At 43.2% G+C, this 16,471-nt stretch overlaps 2 protein-coding genes across 4 annotated transcripts in view; one reads left to right on the top strand and one right to left on the bottom strand.

The window, feature by feature from the left end:
• Nucleotides 1-253: 253 nt before the first annotated feature.
• On the top strand, nucleotides 254-15,851 carry lig3 (ligase III, DNA, ATP-dependent). Of its 2 annotated transcripts, none has more exons than XM_020107971.2 (21): nucleotides 254-381; nucleotides 1,586-2,156; nucleotides 2,456-2,584; nucleotides 3,288-3,506; nucleotides 3,627-3,778; nucleotides 3,948-4,114; nucleotides 5,411-5,488; nucleotides 5,570-5,738; nucleotides 7,894-8,049; nucleotides 9,506-9,637; nucleotides 9,721-9,800; nucleotides 10,208-10,295; nucleotides 10,381-10,458; nucleotides 10,737-10,860; nucleotides 11,766-11,908; nucleotides 12,007-12,081; nucleotides 12,457-12,603; nucleotides 13,635-13,800; nucleotides 14,168-14,253; nucleotides 14,382-14,465; nucleotides 15,164-15,851. In XM_020107971.2, the coding sequence occupies exons 2-21, from the start codon at nucleotides 1,604-1,606 to the stop codon at nucleotides 15,395-15,397; spliced, it is 3,060 nt and encodes a 1,019-aa protein (XP_019963530.2). In that variant the 5' UTR covers nucleotides 254-381; nucleotides 1,586-1,603; the 3' UTR covers nucleotides 15,398-15,851. The 2 variants fall into 2 exon arrangements, with proteins under 2 accessions (XP_019963530.2, XP_069395877.1); XM_069539776.1 differs by having other exon boundaries at nucleotides 13,635-13,801; nucleotides 14,172-14,253.
• Nucleotides 962-16,471, bottom strand: part of rad51d (RAD51 paralog D) — a 30,056-nt gene continuing 14,546 nt past the window's right edge. The window contains exons 11-13 of one of the 2 annotated variants that reach the window (XM_069539777.1): nucleotides 15,144-15,390; nucleotides 1,450-2,113; nucleotides 962-1,391 (exon numbers count right to left, since the gene is read on the bottom strand). The gene's annotated coding sequence lies outside the window, so the exon portion shown is untranslated. Of the gene's footprint in view, nucleotides 1,392-1,449; nucleotides 2,114-14,836; nucleotides 15,391-16,471 lie in introns of those variants that run through there. The other variant, XM_020105762.2, reaches the window with a different exon arrangement.

Here is a 16,471-nt window from a genome sequence, read left to right as displayed (position 1 = left end):
CGCTTTGGCTTCTGTTCGTTCAGCTGCGTCAAGTTTCCCAGAGTGCACCACAGAAGCTGCGGAAATATCAAATTCATTCTTCAAAATAAAGCACAAATAACACTTCTGGAAGCCATAAAAGCTCATAACAGACTTCAAAAACAGGGAATACTTCAGATATTCTTTACATGAGCTTTAACGTTGATTAATAACACTCCAATTGTTGTTTACGCTAGGGTTTTAGGCGGCATATCTTTTATTTTGAAGGCCGTGGCCGGAAACGCGTTGTTCTCTAAAACACGTGATCGCCTCCTCTTGACGTCCCTGGTTTGTTGTCTCACAACAATGGAGCAGAAGCGACGCGTTTAAACCTCGTTTCTAAACTTCCACCAGACACCGGAGGTAAATCTGCGCAGAGAGACGAACCACGCGTGAAACACGAAGCTCACACCCGCTGCTCGGCCCGTTAGCTAGCTGCGTTAGCATTCTGCAAGGGGGGGGGGGGACCAGGAGGGCAGAGCGGCTAATGCTAGTTAGCCGAACATCAAACTTCCCCGGGTCTCGTTTTGTTCCTGTTTAAACTCAAACTCCCGCACGTCGACGATCAAACCACACACGCACGTGTTTGATTTAAACTTTCATTCACTTTGAATCACGAGTTCACGGTTGAGGTGTTGAAGGAGACACGTGGACACTGTCCCTGTGTTAGCAGAGGGATGGAAGACGTGTTCTTACATTTCCAGTGGTAGTTTCATGAAGTACTGTTTGTTGTATTCTGTATTTAACTGTGGTACTTCAACAACAGGCTTTGACCGAGATAAAATCATTTATTTCTCCTTATTACATATGAAATATAGACAAATATGAGAGAATGTGTTTGAACCATCGCACAGACAGAATGAATGTTGCACAGCTGTGAGAGTTATAAGGAATTCATATAATAGTAATAACACTTTATTTATATTGCTCTTATAGCAGACAGTTCAGTCCAAGGTGCTTTATTAAAAGAGGAAAGCAGAACATGCTAAATAACTAATAATGTTAAATGATAAAATATTCAATAAAGTGTTAAAACAATGTTATAGATTATGATCAGACTCGGGCTCCTTGTCCATGAAACACAGGCTTCTACCAACATTCAAAAGCTTACACCACATAGTCTTTGTGTCACCTGTATTTATTTGGGAAATTATCGATCACAGAGAAAACACGAGAGGAAGAATAAACCTTTATGTATTCAGCACTTTTCATTTAAATTAAATGCTGCTCGTTGTGAAATGAATTAAAAGCAATATCCTAAAAACATCTTTAGATCTGTCGACAGCATTTGCATTTCTAATATGTTGAACAAAGTTGCTTCTACATTTCTGACATTTAGGTTGATCAGAAAACAATCTAATCAATATATCGGCCTAAAGATAAGTGATGAATTTGACCATGCTAATAAACTGGAGTTCTATATGATTTAGCATCAAAATTAGTTTTGAGGCCAAGTTGAGGCCGTTAGTGCAGCGTTCACCCTGTTCAAGCTGATAGCTGTGTTTCATATGTTATGGTAATAAAATGAATAACCTCTTCAACCCTTATGTCTCTTTGCCATTTTCAGGTTCATCGTCCAATCTGAATGCAGAGACGTCTCATTTCCTTTGCTCCCAAGACTTTCTGTGCAGGTCTACAAAGTCTTCAAACACTCGGCAGACGTCAGAAACTCTTCAGAGTGTGCAGATCGTCTCCTGGGTCTTCATGCTCAGACCTTCGACCTCTACCTGTATATGTGTTTCATTTTCCCAAGAGAATCTGTTATTTTCCATTGCTCTCTCATAAAAACACCCTCCTCCACAACCATTTCCCGCGGCTTTCCCTGCGTCACCGCTTCTCTAACGAGCCGGATATGGCAGAGCAGAGGTTCATCGTGGAATACGCTAAACGTGGTACAGCGGGTTGTAAAAAATGCAAAGACAAAATCCAGAAGGGCATCGTGCGTATAGGGAAGGTTGTGCCCAACCCTTTCAGTGAGTCAGCAGGGGAGATGAAGGAGTGGTATCACGTCAAGTGCATATTTGAGAAGTTGGAAAGGGCGAGAGCCACCACGAAGAAGATCGAGGACATCACGGATTTGGAGGGGTGGGAGGAGCTGCAGGATGAAGACAAGGAGATCATCGATAAGCATGTTTCAGGTAAAATGACACAACATCGATATCCGCCGCCTGTTTAATCTGTATTGATCAGGATTGTATTGTTACTCTATCACGTAATATAATTCTACCTGGGCTGAGAACGGGGGTCCAACTGAAGATAACTTGCAGCACCTGTGCTGGGTTGGCTTTTAATTGTGTGTGTGTGTGTATGTGCATCTTCAGGCTTCAGATTTGACCTCCTACACTCATTCAGTGTCTTTTAAGATTTGTGTGTAAGACACAGTGTCCTCGGTCAAAAGATTTGTTTTTGTTCTAAAGCCATATATCTTGTCTCGTAGACCTGATGTCCAAAGTCAATGCAACTCCAAAGAAGAAGGTGCAAGCCAAACTGAACCCCACCGCCCAGCTGATGGCTCCTCCTGCTGACCCATCTCTCAACGCTCCACGCAAGTTTTCAGGCTTCACGGGTAAGAATGGACGTCCAGGTGTAAGTATTAAGACACATAACTGGAGACAGAAACATCCAGAATGCAGACGTGCGTTGGTGCAGCTCAGTTAGGTTAAGATCTTTCTGTTGCCACGAGAGAAAGTTCTTTTCACAGCATGGCAGCAGAAAAACACATAAATAACAAACAGTCAAGACAACTGGAGACATCGGGGGGGCTGGTGCTCGGCACACAATACAAAACACAGCAAAAGGTTTATGTGATAAACCAAAAACAGCAACAATAAGAAGGATGAGACGAAAACTCACTGGGTTACAGAGGCAGTTTTTTCTGTTAAATTAAAAGCAGCTATTGCACAAACTTGACCCAGTTGCACCTAATTTCTGCAAGTCTGTGTCTCTGAGCATCTGGTGTTAAAGTTAAAAACACTTTGATTTGAATGTTGCCCGGGAGGCTCAACTAGGACGAGTGGGCATAAATATGTGAACACAGCAGTTTGTTCATGTATCTTTGTTGTTTAGAAATTTTTTTTTGCATGAAGCCAAAAAGTTAAAACAAAGGTTGAAAATCTTTAGAAACCAAAATATTTCAAATTTGAAAGTGATAGATTGTGAAACTTTCTCTTAATGACCGTTAAAGTTGTTTAACGCAGAAGAATATCGATTTCTGTGTCTGATTCATGTTTCGCCGAATCTGTCTCATCACTTCAACTGTCTCACTTCAGCTACGAAGGCCGGCACCTCCAGCAGCGCAGGCCCGTCATCCTCTTCCCCCGCCAAAGCCAACCAAGGCAGCCCCCTGTCCACGCAGCTCTGCGACCCCCAGCACAGGGACTGCCTCTTCAGAGAGTTTCGTAAGCTTTGTGCAATGGTGGCAGAAAACAACAGCTACAACGTGAAGACACAAATCATTGCAAAGTATCTCAAGAAGGGCTCCGGTGGAGGTACGGAGAGTTTTTTCTTTGGCTTATTTTGTTTATTCCGCATGACGGCATCCGATAAAATCGAAGGCCGGAGCTCTGCAACTAAATATTGATTTGAAATGTTGTTTTCTTTCATCCCAGACAAGTTCCACGGAGACCTCTACCTGACGGTGAAACTGCTCCTGCCAGGAGTCGTAAAAAGTGTCTACAACCTGAATGACAAGCAGATAGTAAAACTCTTCAGCCGCATATTCAGAAGCAACCAGGATGACATGGTGCGCGACCTCGAGCAGGTCTGCGTTCCACTGTTACTACTGTTATATGAATTATTCTCAAAATGCAAATAATCTTCCTCTAATTTCTTTTCTTGTATCGGACTCTGTCACTCTTCTGTGCAGCCAGTTATCGTCTGTTTCTCTGTCACGATGTAAGAGGAATAAATGGTGGTGTTTTGTGTTTCAGGGCGATGTGTCCGAGACAGTGAGGATGTTCTTCGACGAGAGTAAATCATTTCCTCCGACTGCCAAGAGCCTGCTGACCATCCAGGAGGTGGACGCGTCTCTGACCCGCCTCGCCCAGCTGACCAAGGAAGACGAGCAGCAGACCGAGCTGGAGGATATTGCCAAAAAGTAATACAGTGTTTTATCATTTCCATATTAATTAGGCTGGGTAGTAAAGTAGCACAGATAAGGTGATTCATTAAAATAATAAGCTCTGCAGACCTGTTCTATTGAACAGTTAACGACTCTTCTTTAATGCATCCGAGAGACGCAAATCAAGTCAATTTTATTTATGTAGCACCAAATCATAGCAGGAGTTACTTCAGAGCACTTTTCATATAGAGCCGGTCCACACCGTGCGGTTACTGTATTATTTATAGAGACCCAACTGTTCCCACAATGAGCGAGCACTTGGCGACAGTGGCGAGGAAAAAGTCCCTTTAAGAGGCAGGAACCTCGGACAGAACCAGGCTCAGGGTAGCAGTCCGTCTTCCTGCTGGGTTGAGATCGTAGACCGTGTATAAAAATGGACAGGACAATGTGAACTGTTCTGCATATTATATGTACAAATACATATGTACAAATACATATAATATGCACAACATACTCTAATGTTCAGAAAACACATTCCTGAAACTGCCCATCGCTGCTGCTGCTGCTGCTCCTCCTTTCAGCCTCTGTCTGAAACACTTAGCTTCAGCTCCTGTCTCTTTAAGAACCCCCTCCAGTGTAATATGGGTGGGGCTCCGGGCCCTTTAAGAAACCACGGCCGTTTAAAAAAATGTCATTAAACGCAGCACACACGAGCACGGTAACGTTAACGGAGGAAACGTTTGTGATTATGAAAGTGTACTTGATGTTTTAATGAGGCGTTCCCTGATGAACTGTCGGCTGAGTGTGTTCCTGAGCTTCATTATTTTACCTCAGTGGAAAAAAACAAGAGAAACAGATTTCACATTAAATCACGTGTGAAATACGATCTGATGTGAAAATGAATGTGTCCAATTATTTGTTTCCTCTAGTTTTTTATTGTTAGTGTTTGTTGACTCTCCCTTCTTTTTAGATCGTCTGCCTCCGGCAAGTCACACACACACACACACACACACACACAGACACACACACACACACACACACACACTTTGTTTGACACTCTAACCTCCACAGCATCAGACTCCACCAGGTTTATTTCTCATACATTTCCTGTTGTTTGCTTTAAACCGACAGAAGCGTCTCATTATTATCTTGCGCTGTTCTTAATAAACGATCTGGTTTCGTCTTGATGTGGTAAAGTAAGACACAGGTTCTGTAAATTATTAATCCAGAAATTATCCTATTGAATATCCACCAATCGTTATGTTTTAACCTTCTCCTTCGTAAAACGCAGTTCTCAGCTCAGTGATAATCTGCCGTCTCTGTTTATTTCAGATGCACCAGTAACGACCTTAAATGCATCATTCGACTCATCAAACACGACTTGAAGATGAACTCCGGAGCTAAACACGTGTGAGTGTCTTTGGATTTCAACACTTCTCCACGAAAACATGAAATATTTTCATACTATTTCATCACCCCACCCCCGTGCAGCTTGGACGCAGTGGATCCAAACGCTTACGATGCCTTCAAGGCCTCGCGGAACCTGGGCGATGTGATTGAACGGGTGTTGAGGAATCAGCTGGACGCCACCAACGGATCGGGGCCCAGGAAACTGCTCACGGTGGAGGCCTCTCTCATGACCCCGGTCCAGCCCATGTTGGTGAGTAGTTTACTGAAAGCCCATCACAGACACCGTTCAGACCTGGTTTCAACATCCATCCTGGGTCCAACTGGACCAATCACTTTATTTGCTAATAGACCATTAACTGAGATCCAATCCCAAATGTTCACCAGAGACACAAGCAGAATTTTAAAGTTAGAACCAAATGAAATTATTGTTCGTGATCGGATCTCTCAGGGTCAGGGTTAATACCAGGTCTGGACAGGACCAGAGGGTTAATACCAGGTCTGGACAGGACCAGAGGGTTAATACCAGGTCTGAACAGGACCAGAGGGTTAAAACCAGGTCTGAACAGGACCAGAGGGTTAAAACCAGGTCTGAACAGGACCAGAGGGTTAATACCAGGTCTGAACAGGACCAGAGGGTTAATACCAGGTCTGAACAGGACCAGAGGGTTAAAACCAGGTCTGGACAGGACCAGAGGGTTAATACCAGGTCTGGACAGGACCAAAGGGTTAAAACCAGGTCTGGACAGGACCAGAGGGTTAATACCAGGTCTGAACAGGACCAGAGGGTTAATACCAGGTCTGAACAGGACCAGAGGGTAAATACCAGGTCTGGACAGGACCAAAGGGTTAAAACCAGGTCTGGACAGGACCAGAGGGTTAAAACCAGGTCTGGACAGGACCAAAGGGTTAAAACCAGGTCTGGACAGGACCAGAGGGTTAAAACCAGGTCTGGACAGGACCAGAGGGTTAAAACCAGGTCTGGACAGGACCAGAGGGTTAAAACCAGGTCTGGACAGGACCAAAGGGTTAAAACCAGGTCTGGACAGGACCAGAGGGTTAAAACCAGGTCTGGACAGGACCAGAGGGTTAAAACCAGGTCTGGACAGGACCAAAGGGTTAAAACCAGGTCTGGACAGGACCAAAGGGTTAAAACCAGGTCTGGACAGGACCAAAGGGTTAAAACCAGGTCTGGACAGAGGATTAGGGGTTACAGACCAGAATTGTGTCACGAAGTCAGAAATCCGTTTTAAATTGAATGTAATTGAACAAATGGCTCTGACTTTTATTTCTGTCTTCACTCCACAACACATCTGAGGATTTTCCTCATTGTTATAGTTATAGTGATAAATTGAACCTATCTTACCTGATGTGAAAATGTGTTCCACTAAAATGAATCAAATGAAGATGACCTCCAAGGAATGACCTCATTTAATTGCTAAATCATTGTGCATCAATTATCCAGCAGAGGGTCTGTCCTCTATAATCATCCGTTTCTGCTTCGGGGGCGTTAACACTGAATGTGGGGGACAGTAAAGCAAGTAAATTAGAAATAGATCTCCGATAAAGGACAATAATTGCTGCTTCAATATGTTGGATTCACAAAAGAGGGAGAGAGAGGTTAATAATAAAATATTTTCTGCGATGTAAAATTCATTTAATGGGATTTATTTGTCGCACTGTTCCAAAATCTCTTTTAGTCGATTTTTACACTTTTGTATGCAATAAAATAAAGATTGAGATAAAATAAAAGTTTCTGGGTGAGTTCAGAAGGTCAGTCAGTCCTTTATAGTAATGGTACAGAGAGTTTCCAGTCAAACAGGCAGCGTCTGGACCTCACAGATAACTCTACTGTAAACACGGCTCCACTGAAGCCCCTTCTACAAATGCAAGTATTAATTCGGCACGATGCAAAATGTTTTCCTCAAAACCTACAGACCATTAAATTCCCATTACACCGCCGACTTTTAATTACACAGCACAAGAGCAAATTGAAGCTCGCTGCAGCTTTATCACATTATAGTTTACAAATGAACAACATGGTCCAGCTCCCAGCTTCCCACCGGGTTACAGCTTTTCAACTTCCTCCTCGTCTTAACATCAGTTCACAGTAGATGAGACGTTACATCAACTGTGGACACATTAGTGAACATGAACTCCACTTAAGAAGAGTACGGACATAAAATGATGCAGTTAGTTCAGGTAGAGCAGCAGAGACAGAGCCTGTGAGTTCATATCAATGATTTTAAAACTGCAGTATTCTTTTCTTATGTGTTATGTCTTCCCCTCTATCCTTCTCTCTCTATCATGTTTCCTATGTGGCCCAAAATATAATGATGATAAAATGAATTAACCATAAGAGTCTTTCTCAACTTGCTGATTTATTAATTTCCTTTTTGTGTTTTCAGGCAGAGGCGTGTAAATCCATCGAACAGGCCATGAAGAAGTGTCCCAATGGGATGTACTCCGAGATCAAGTACGACGGAGAACGTGTGCAGGTCCACAAGAACGGAGACGTCTTCAGCTACTTCAGCCGCAGCCTCAAACCAGTGTTGCCACACAAAGTCAGTTCTCACTCACACGCACATGCACATGCGCACACACGCACACACACACACGGGATGAATGCGTGACAGAATGGAACACCCTCAGGTCTGCCCCCTGCAGGATTAGCAGTTTAAAGGTATTATCCTGGTGTAAAATCCACACGTTTCCCACAGTGATTTTCCAGCATTTTCTTTCTGCGCTCGAGGCCGACAGTTAAACACGTGTGGATGAATGGCTCTGCATCATAGTCATCAGCCCTTTTAACCACTAGAGGCCGCTGCTGTGCACACAATACATACAGTACCTCACAACTAACTTAACTTTGAAACCGCAGTTAATTTCTCTGAATGACGCCACGAGAAAATGAAACTAGCCAGAAGCCTCCGCTCATCAAACAGCTTAGAGACACGTCTCTTCATTTTTTCTCTCCCTCTGTATTCACACAATTCCACAAACTTCTTCCAGCTGTTAGAAACCGGCTCCTCGAGCCCTCTGATAAAACATCCTCCACGTTCAGGCTTTAATGGCTTTCCACATGTGTGACATCCCAGCTCGTGCTCCCATCAGTATGCACAGCTCAGCCTCTGTAATTAAACAATTTATGTTAATGTTAGGTTAACAGTCTGTGGGGGTGGGGATAGGATCTAATTGCAATAATCCAAGTGTCCCTAATGCGCTTTATTCTGATAGATGACGACAGTGTAAAACAGTTTGGATCGGCCACCACAGAGTATAATGAAGGTGGAGGTTGGATAAATACTTTATTGATCCAGAGGGAAATTTAGGCATCTAGTAGTTTATACACAGGAGCGTGAGAGGGGCACATGAGATTAGAACAAAGGAAAACACAAGACGAGAGTTTGGTCCATAATTAGACAAATATATAAACACTCAAATATTCATAAACGTCTGTTGTCAACATTAAAGTTTGTTCTGATTCCATTTCTCTTCCCACTACTGATGTACAGAGTACTACAGAGTACTACAGAGTACTACAGAGTACTACAGAGTACTACAGAGTACTGAGAGTATTGATTCAAAAGCAGTGCATTTAAAAAAATAACTCATTGAAAAAGAAATTCACACAGAACTTCTTTCTTTATCTAGTTTGAAAACCATTACTGAAATAGAACTCAAATAAATAAATCTAGGAAAACACAACAATTATTTCCTTTAAATAGTTTGAAACAAAAATCTCTCAAATGGTCCACGTCACGCTCTGGCCACCACTGCGACAGTAATTTACTTTAAAGACACGGTATCGGATCAGTACATAGTTTTGCATACTTGCTGATGACCAACCCAGTGTTACCCCGGGAGTATCGGAGTATCAGTAGTATTAATATTGGAACGAGGTTTACAATAATTCTCCTAGAACTAGTTGAAACCCTGGTCGAGTCTTGGTATCGTAGTTGAAATGCGTCCTGTTTCTCCTCTGTCCCTGATCCCTGTGTGTCCCTGTCTGTGTTTCAGGTGGCCCACTTCAAAGAATACATCCCTCAGGCTTTTCCTGGCGGTCACAGTATGATACTGGACGCTGAGGTTCTCCTAATTGACACAAACACCAGTAAACCCCTGCCCTTTGGGACCTTAGGGGTCCACAAGGTGACAACTTCAAACCAATTTGTCCTTTGTCTCTTCCAGCAGAATGACTCTGGTCACACATCGTGTCGTCTTTTCCTTTTCAGAAAGCAGCGTTTCAAGATGCCAAAGTTTGCCTTTTTGTTTTCGACTGTATCTACTTCAACGGTGTGAGTCTCATGGAGAGGTAAAGTGTTTCCGCTCCGTCGTCCTAAAAGCTTTGTGGCGTTCCCCCAATGTGATCCAGGACTGAGGATGGTTTTTACTTTAAATTCCTGACCCAGCCTGACGGGTTGATAACCACTGAACTGATGTCACTGTTCTGTGTTTGTGGCCGACTCATTTTTATTTTTGTGATTTATTATTTGAGGGTTTGTTGGTTTTACGTTGGATTTTAGTGTTTTCAGTTCTTGTTTATATGTGAAAAACATAAATAGATAAAAAGAAAGAGAAACTAGTTTCTTTTAAAGTTTATATTCAAAAACTAACGGCCTGAACCATTTTCTTTTTTTTACTTTGAGGTTTAACTTACATGAACTTCTATAGATAAACAAGTGAACACTAACACTCGTCCACTGACATCCTGTTGTCCAGGCCTCTGCGTGAACGCAGGAAGTTCCTCCACGACAACATGGTGGAAGTTCCCAACAGGATTCTGTTCTCGGAGATGAAGCACGTCACAGTGAGTTGAACCAAAAACAACAACAAACACTTAGCGGAGGAACGACAACGACTAATGCTGCTCGTTTGTTCTGTGTGTGTGTCAGAGAGCACGAGATCTGGCCGACATGATAACTCGTGTGATCAGAGAGGGACTTGAAGGCCTCGTGCTAAAAGACATAAAGGTGAGTTACTTATATGATAATAATTCAACATATCTAAAACATATAATATATAGAATAATATTGGTATAAGGTGATTTAAATAAGAATATTTAAATAAAATCGAACCATTAATGCAGATTTCTCTGGATTGCGTATCTTTGTGTCACGTCTGTGAAATGCTCATAAAGGTGCTCTGACACCGTTCGTCATATTTTACACGTGCTGCAGTAAAAAGTGTGAATATAAAGAAGTTTAATTACAGTTGTAGCTTTGAGGTGGACTGTATATGTGTGTCTCAGGGCCCCTATGAACCGGGAAAGCGTCACTGGTTGAAGGTGAAGAAAGACTATCTGAACGAAGGTGCGATGGCAGACACGGCCGACCTGGTGGTGCTCGGGGCGTTCTATGGAAAAGGCTCAAATGGTGCGTAAAGCTCAAACTATCCTCCGCAGAACATTCAGACGTTTCATGACCTCTCCCGACAGTTTGAGTGCTTTTCCTCCCTGTGCTCGGAGGAGTGTGACCCTGGATACACCCAGATTAGCTCATCAAGAAAGTTTTACTGTAACGGATCATTTTTAATAATGATCATTTGTTTAATGATCAGTGGGGACACTTTTTCAAACTGTGGTCGACTTTCAGCAAAACTGATCAAATTAATGGACTGTTAAATAAGTTGAACACGGTGATTACATCAACAGGCTCTTCGTCAAACGCGTCAGGTCTTAAAACTTCAGTGAGTTTTTAAACATCATCTGTATCATCCGAAGAGTTTATAGACTAAATATGTAGCTCAAACTTTTTCTTACAGTCAATCAGAACAAAATTTCCCTGAAATCAGATAAGCATTTTATCCTGCTGCCGAACAGACCGATGAGAAGATAACCTCCTCAGTGGAGATAATAAGACGACTGAGCTCCAACGAAACAATATAAGTATAAAGATCAGTTGTCTGCGGGTAAAGCAAACAGACAGACAGGATATTGGAACCAACGAGGAGGCTGCGTAATGAACAAATACGAAAACAAAGGGGTTCATCTCTAAAGCACGGCTAACAAAGGGCTCACGAAGCGTGGAGGCAAATCTAATCAATCAGTGAGATGAGATCACATGTCACGACGTACAGCAGAACACAAGAAGCAACAGTGAGGACAAAGACCTGATGCATCTGAAGACACGTTGTTAAAGATGTGATTGATTAATAATAATAAGGAGACACTAACATGAAGGACAACAACCTCCAACAACATCCCACAGCTCAGTGTTTCTGAAGCTCCCTCAGGCAGCACCGTCCCTCCTAATGCCAGGTGTGTTCTTCTGCCCACCAGGGGGCATCATGTCCAGTTTTCTCATGGGCTGTTACGACCCAGACTCCAAGAAATGGTGCACGGTCACCAAGTGCTCCGGAGGCTACGATGACGCCACCCTGGCCCGGCTCCAGAAGGAGTTGGACATGATCAAAATCAGCAAGGTCAAAGAGGATCCACTTAGAGGCTCGCCTGAAATATCCAGCTGATGTAATAACATTTCAAATTAATCCCTCGTGTGTGTGTGTGTGTGTGTGTGTAGGACCCGAGCAAAATCCCAGGCTGGTTGAAAATCATCAAGAACTATTATCCAGATTTCATTATCTGCAATCCTGAGGTAAGATTTGACTGTTCAGCACATTTGTAGCTCCCGGTGGACCCGATGCCACGGCCGGGTTGTATATCTGTGAACTGAGGACCTTTAAATGAAGTGATCAGTTAAAAGCATCTCTTGCATATGTCTCCTGCAGCAAAGTCCACAAATAAATTACCCTCAGAGGTATTAAGATAATGAGCTGCAGGGCTGCGGGTTTCTTCTGCGTGTTTACATCAGAGACGGAAAACATGTGTTTGAAACGACTTTTTCACTTTGAAACTAAAATCCACAAACATCTTTCTTTAAAAACCAACAGCCTCGGCCTCTTCTCTGTTCGAGCAGAAGTGAAAATTCATACATTTGCCTTCATCATTTGTTTTTTTTCGATCGCCACAGAAAGCGCCTGTCTGGGAGATCACAGGCGCCGAGTTCTCGAAGTCAGAAATGCACACCGCGGACGGCATCTCCATCCGCTTCCCCCGCATGACGCGCATCCGCGATGACAAGGACTGGAAGAGCGCCACCAACTTGCACCAGCTCAAAGTAGGTTATCGCTGTTTTGAATACAAGTTTACACGCGGTTGTACGCTGGTATTAATAATGCATGGGTTCCTCATGCAGGAGGGGAGTGAGTAAAGTTTGACTCTAGGAATGTGGAGAAAATATAACTTTGACTCTTATGTCCTTTTTTATCAGATACTACTACACCCAAGGAAATGATCTGTAGAAAATCAGTGAATGAATCGTCACATAATGATTTAGTTTTGATGAGATGACATCACAAACTACTCAGGAGATCTCATGAAACCATATTTAATTCCGCTTCACCTGGATCTTTAGCAAATTTCACACATTTCAGCCTCAACATGTGAGATTTCTTCAAGGAGAAATTTAAGAAAAGGCTGAAAAATGTCACAATTACAAAAGAAAGAGTTCCTGGATCCTTTATCGCTCCCCCGTGTTTTGTCGAAATCTATTTGAGGTTTTTGTGCAATGCTGCCAACAAACAAACTGAAAAACTAGACCGGGCGCTCAGTCACTTTATCTGCGGCAGTATTCACCTGCTCATAGATATTATCACTCCTCATCTATTTCACAAAGAATGCGTCCCGTCCCTCCATCGAGTTTCAAGACAATCGATTCGGTCGTTTCTGTGAAATCAACAACATCCCTCACGATAAAAAACTGAGTCAGAATCAGTTGCTCATTTGAAACTGAAAACCTGAAGTGAACATCCAGGGATTTGTTGCTGTTTACTTTCCCTCTCTGTTGTAATATATGAGGGAACATGAGAGAGAAAGCAGAGGTGATATACAGCAGGAGTGGGAGCGGTAAATAATTAATGCCACGGTTGAACTCAGCACCTGTGGGACGACCTGAGTTAAGTATGATTTAAATGTCGACGAGGGGGAGCGGAGTGATCCGGCATTTACAAACGAGTTGAAATATCGGTCGAGTGAAAACGCGCCAGCGCCAAATTATTTGAATCCGACACAAGCGTTCAATCCTCTCGAGGCACGAAGCCTTACATCTCCTGGCTGACGCCCACGTTGTCATTTCCTCTCTCTGCTCAGGAGCTGTTCCGCATATCTAAAGAGAACTGCGACTTCAAAGTGACAGCCGGACCGTCCAGCGACGACAAGGGCTCATCAGGAGGAGACAGCGGAGGAAGCTCCCCGTCGCCCTCGTCCCACCGAGGCGGCGCTCCTCCTCCTCCTCCTCCTCCTCCCAAGAGGCCCAGTGAGTACACAAAGAAACAAAGAGGACGACAAACGTGTGATGCTACAGCGCTGATGGTTTAATGATATTAACTTCACGTAAATCAGAGACTTAACCTCCCACTGTGCAGAAATAAAGAAAAATACAAAGATAACACAACAGATACAAAGGATAAGAATCGTAAATGATGAAGCCTCGTTTATATTTCTTGTCATTACGTCTTGGTAGCACCACCTTAAAACCATTTTTTTAATCTATGATATCAGTATCCACAACAAGTCCATCGTCAGGTTCTAGTTAAAGGTCAAATGTGTTGTTTCGCTCAGCGTTCGTTGTGCTGTGGTGGAACTTTATTTGATATTTCATCAGTAACTTTCTCTCATCACAGGCAGCAGCAGCAGCGCCACACCCAAACCGAAGGTGGTGAAATCTCAGCCCCGCACCCCGAGCTCAGAGGCACCTGCTGCCAAGAAGGTACAGTAACGACAAGTAAAGTAACGACACGTGACGGAGGGGAACTTAAACGTCACAGTGACTGTCCGACGACGCTGAGGCAGTGTCACAGAAAACCTCATGTAAACGTGATGACCGTGTTTCACCAGGTGAAGAAGAGCGACGACGTCCACAGCAACGGACAAAGCAAAACAAAGACGACCTCTCAACTGCTGCAGCCGAGGGACGACAAGGTCAGTCCAACGACCGTTGTTCACTATTAATCGTCACAAGTCTGAGTCAAGTCTTTTATTTTCTATCTGACGTTTGTTCCGCAACGTGACAAAACCTCAGGTCTGCGTTGTCCACACGTCTGCGTCGCTCTGTCCTCTGATAGTTTTGTTAAAAGTGAAAGATAGAGGTCAGCAGACAAAGCCGATGTTATCTCCTCTTCTGTGAAACTACGACATTTTAATGTGACGCACACGTCACCATCAATGACCTCACAGTCGACCACTCCCCCCAGATCTGTGTGCTTCTTTCTTCTGCACAGACTCGGGTTCTTCTAAAAGTCCTGATTCTTCAGATAACGTGCAGCTGACGAGCCAAAAGATTCAATATAACATTATTTTTAAGACCTTTATTAAAGTACTAGGATGAAGCTCCACATTCCTCATTCCACCACATCCCACAGTTATTGTTTGGGTTTTATAGTTATTATAATTATTATTACGGTTCAACTGTAAAATCAATTACATTTCTTTGTCATAAAGGTTTGATAATAACATGTTGAGCCAATAAATCTTGAAATATTGTTGCCCCCCAACAATGCTGCATGATTCAGGCACCAGTTGATGCAGAGTCCCTCGAACATGAAACAAGATAAAACCACACGTTCAGTGACGATAAACCTGGAGTTTGTTTCTTCTGACCGTTTGTCTTTTCCCTCCAGACGCTGCTGGACATCTTCAGCGGCGTGAAGCTCTTCCTGCCCGTCTCCGTGCAGGACTTCGACAAACTCAGGCGCTACTTCGTGGCGTACGACGGGGACATCGTGCAGGACTACGACACCTCCTCCGCCACGCACACTCTGGCCGAGCCCGAGGAGAACAGCCAGGCCCAGAGAGTCTCCCCCAGCTGGATCTGGGAGTGTATCCGCAAGAGGCGCGTCGTACCTCCCTGTTAATGATAAACAACGAAAAACATTTTTTTTACACTGTGTTTACAGGCACTGCTCATCAGTGCAGCTTCAATCCGTTAAACCACATGGACAAGAATTTGTATTTATTCTTTTAAAGCCTTTGTGGTTTGTAAACTTCAAACCAGCCGGGGCCACGAACACAAACATTTACTTTGGGAGTTTTACTTTCTGCTGATTCCAGGTTATTGGAAAATTATGAATGTTGGTGATAGACGTAGTTTTTATAACATTTCACTCAGACAAAGGTTACAGCCGCCGCACAGAAGATCACGGAATGCAATTTAAAAAGGTCACGACACAGATCATAGCTGAATTAACACCATGGGATTAATCAGTAGCACGCTGCTGTTGTTGTTGTTGTTTTTTTTACAGCCAGAAACCACAGCTCGTGTGAAGAGCAACATTTTCAGAATAAACGAGATGCTGATAACATCAAGAACTGTCTGTTACATCATTCTAATGCTTTGAGTTACACATTTTCTTCTACGTGTCTGGCTCCGTTTGAAACGTCATCGACACGCCAACTCACTCAGAGGAAGATTTCAGGAAAATGTCTGAAAGCAGCTCTACGGTCGGATTCTAGAAATATGACTGTAAAGATAAAGTTTTTGGATTCATGTTCTCAAATCGACCAAAATCAAATGAGAGAATTAATAGTTTGTTTAAAAAAATCATTTTCTCCTCCTAAACCAAATATTCTTCGCTTGGATTTTAAATCATGGGACTCTGGGTACGATCCAATGAGATGCTACAAGATTTAAATTTAATTTTTGTTACTGCAGCCTCTTGCATGTGAATGGCTTTCAAGGATAATTCAGATTTGCCTTTTTATCCTGCGGATACTTCGGGCTGTGATGTGGCTTCATTAAACGTTTGAATGTATTAAAGCTCAGAAGCAAAATCCACTTGAACCTGCTCAGCTTCCCCTGAAAGGTCTGAGAAGAGGAGAAAGGACTCGCTCGCCGATATATTCCTCCCTCCTCTCAACGGGTAAAAAGAAATCTCATGAAAACATTAATTCTGCTGCAGGCGACTGACGGAGCGTCTGAAAGGAATATA

The sequence above is a fragment of the Paralichthys olivaceus genome, chromosome 15, assembly GCF_024713975.1.
Source record: "Paralichthys olivaceus isolate ysfri-2021 chromosome 15, ASM2471397v2, whole genome shotgun sequence".
In the NCBI taxonomy this organism is placed as follows: Eukaryota; Metazoa; Chordata; class Actinopteri; order Pleuronectiformes; family Paralichthyidae; genus Paralichthys; species Paralichthys olivaceus.
This window is presented reverse-complemented; position numbering and strand designations above follow the sequence as displayed.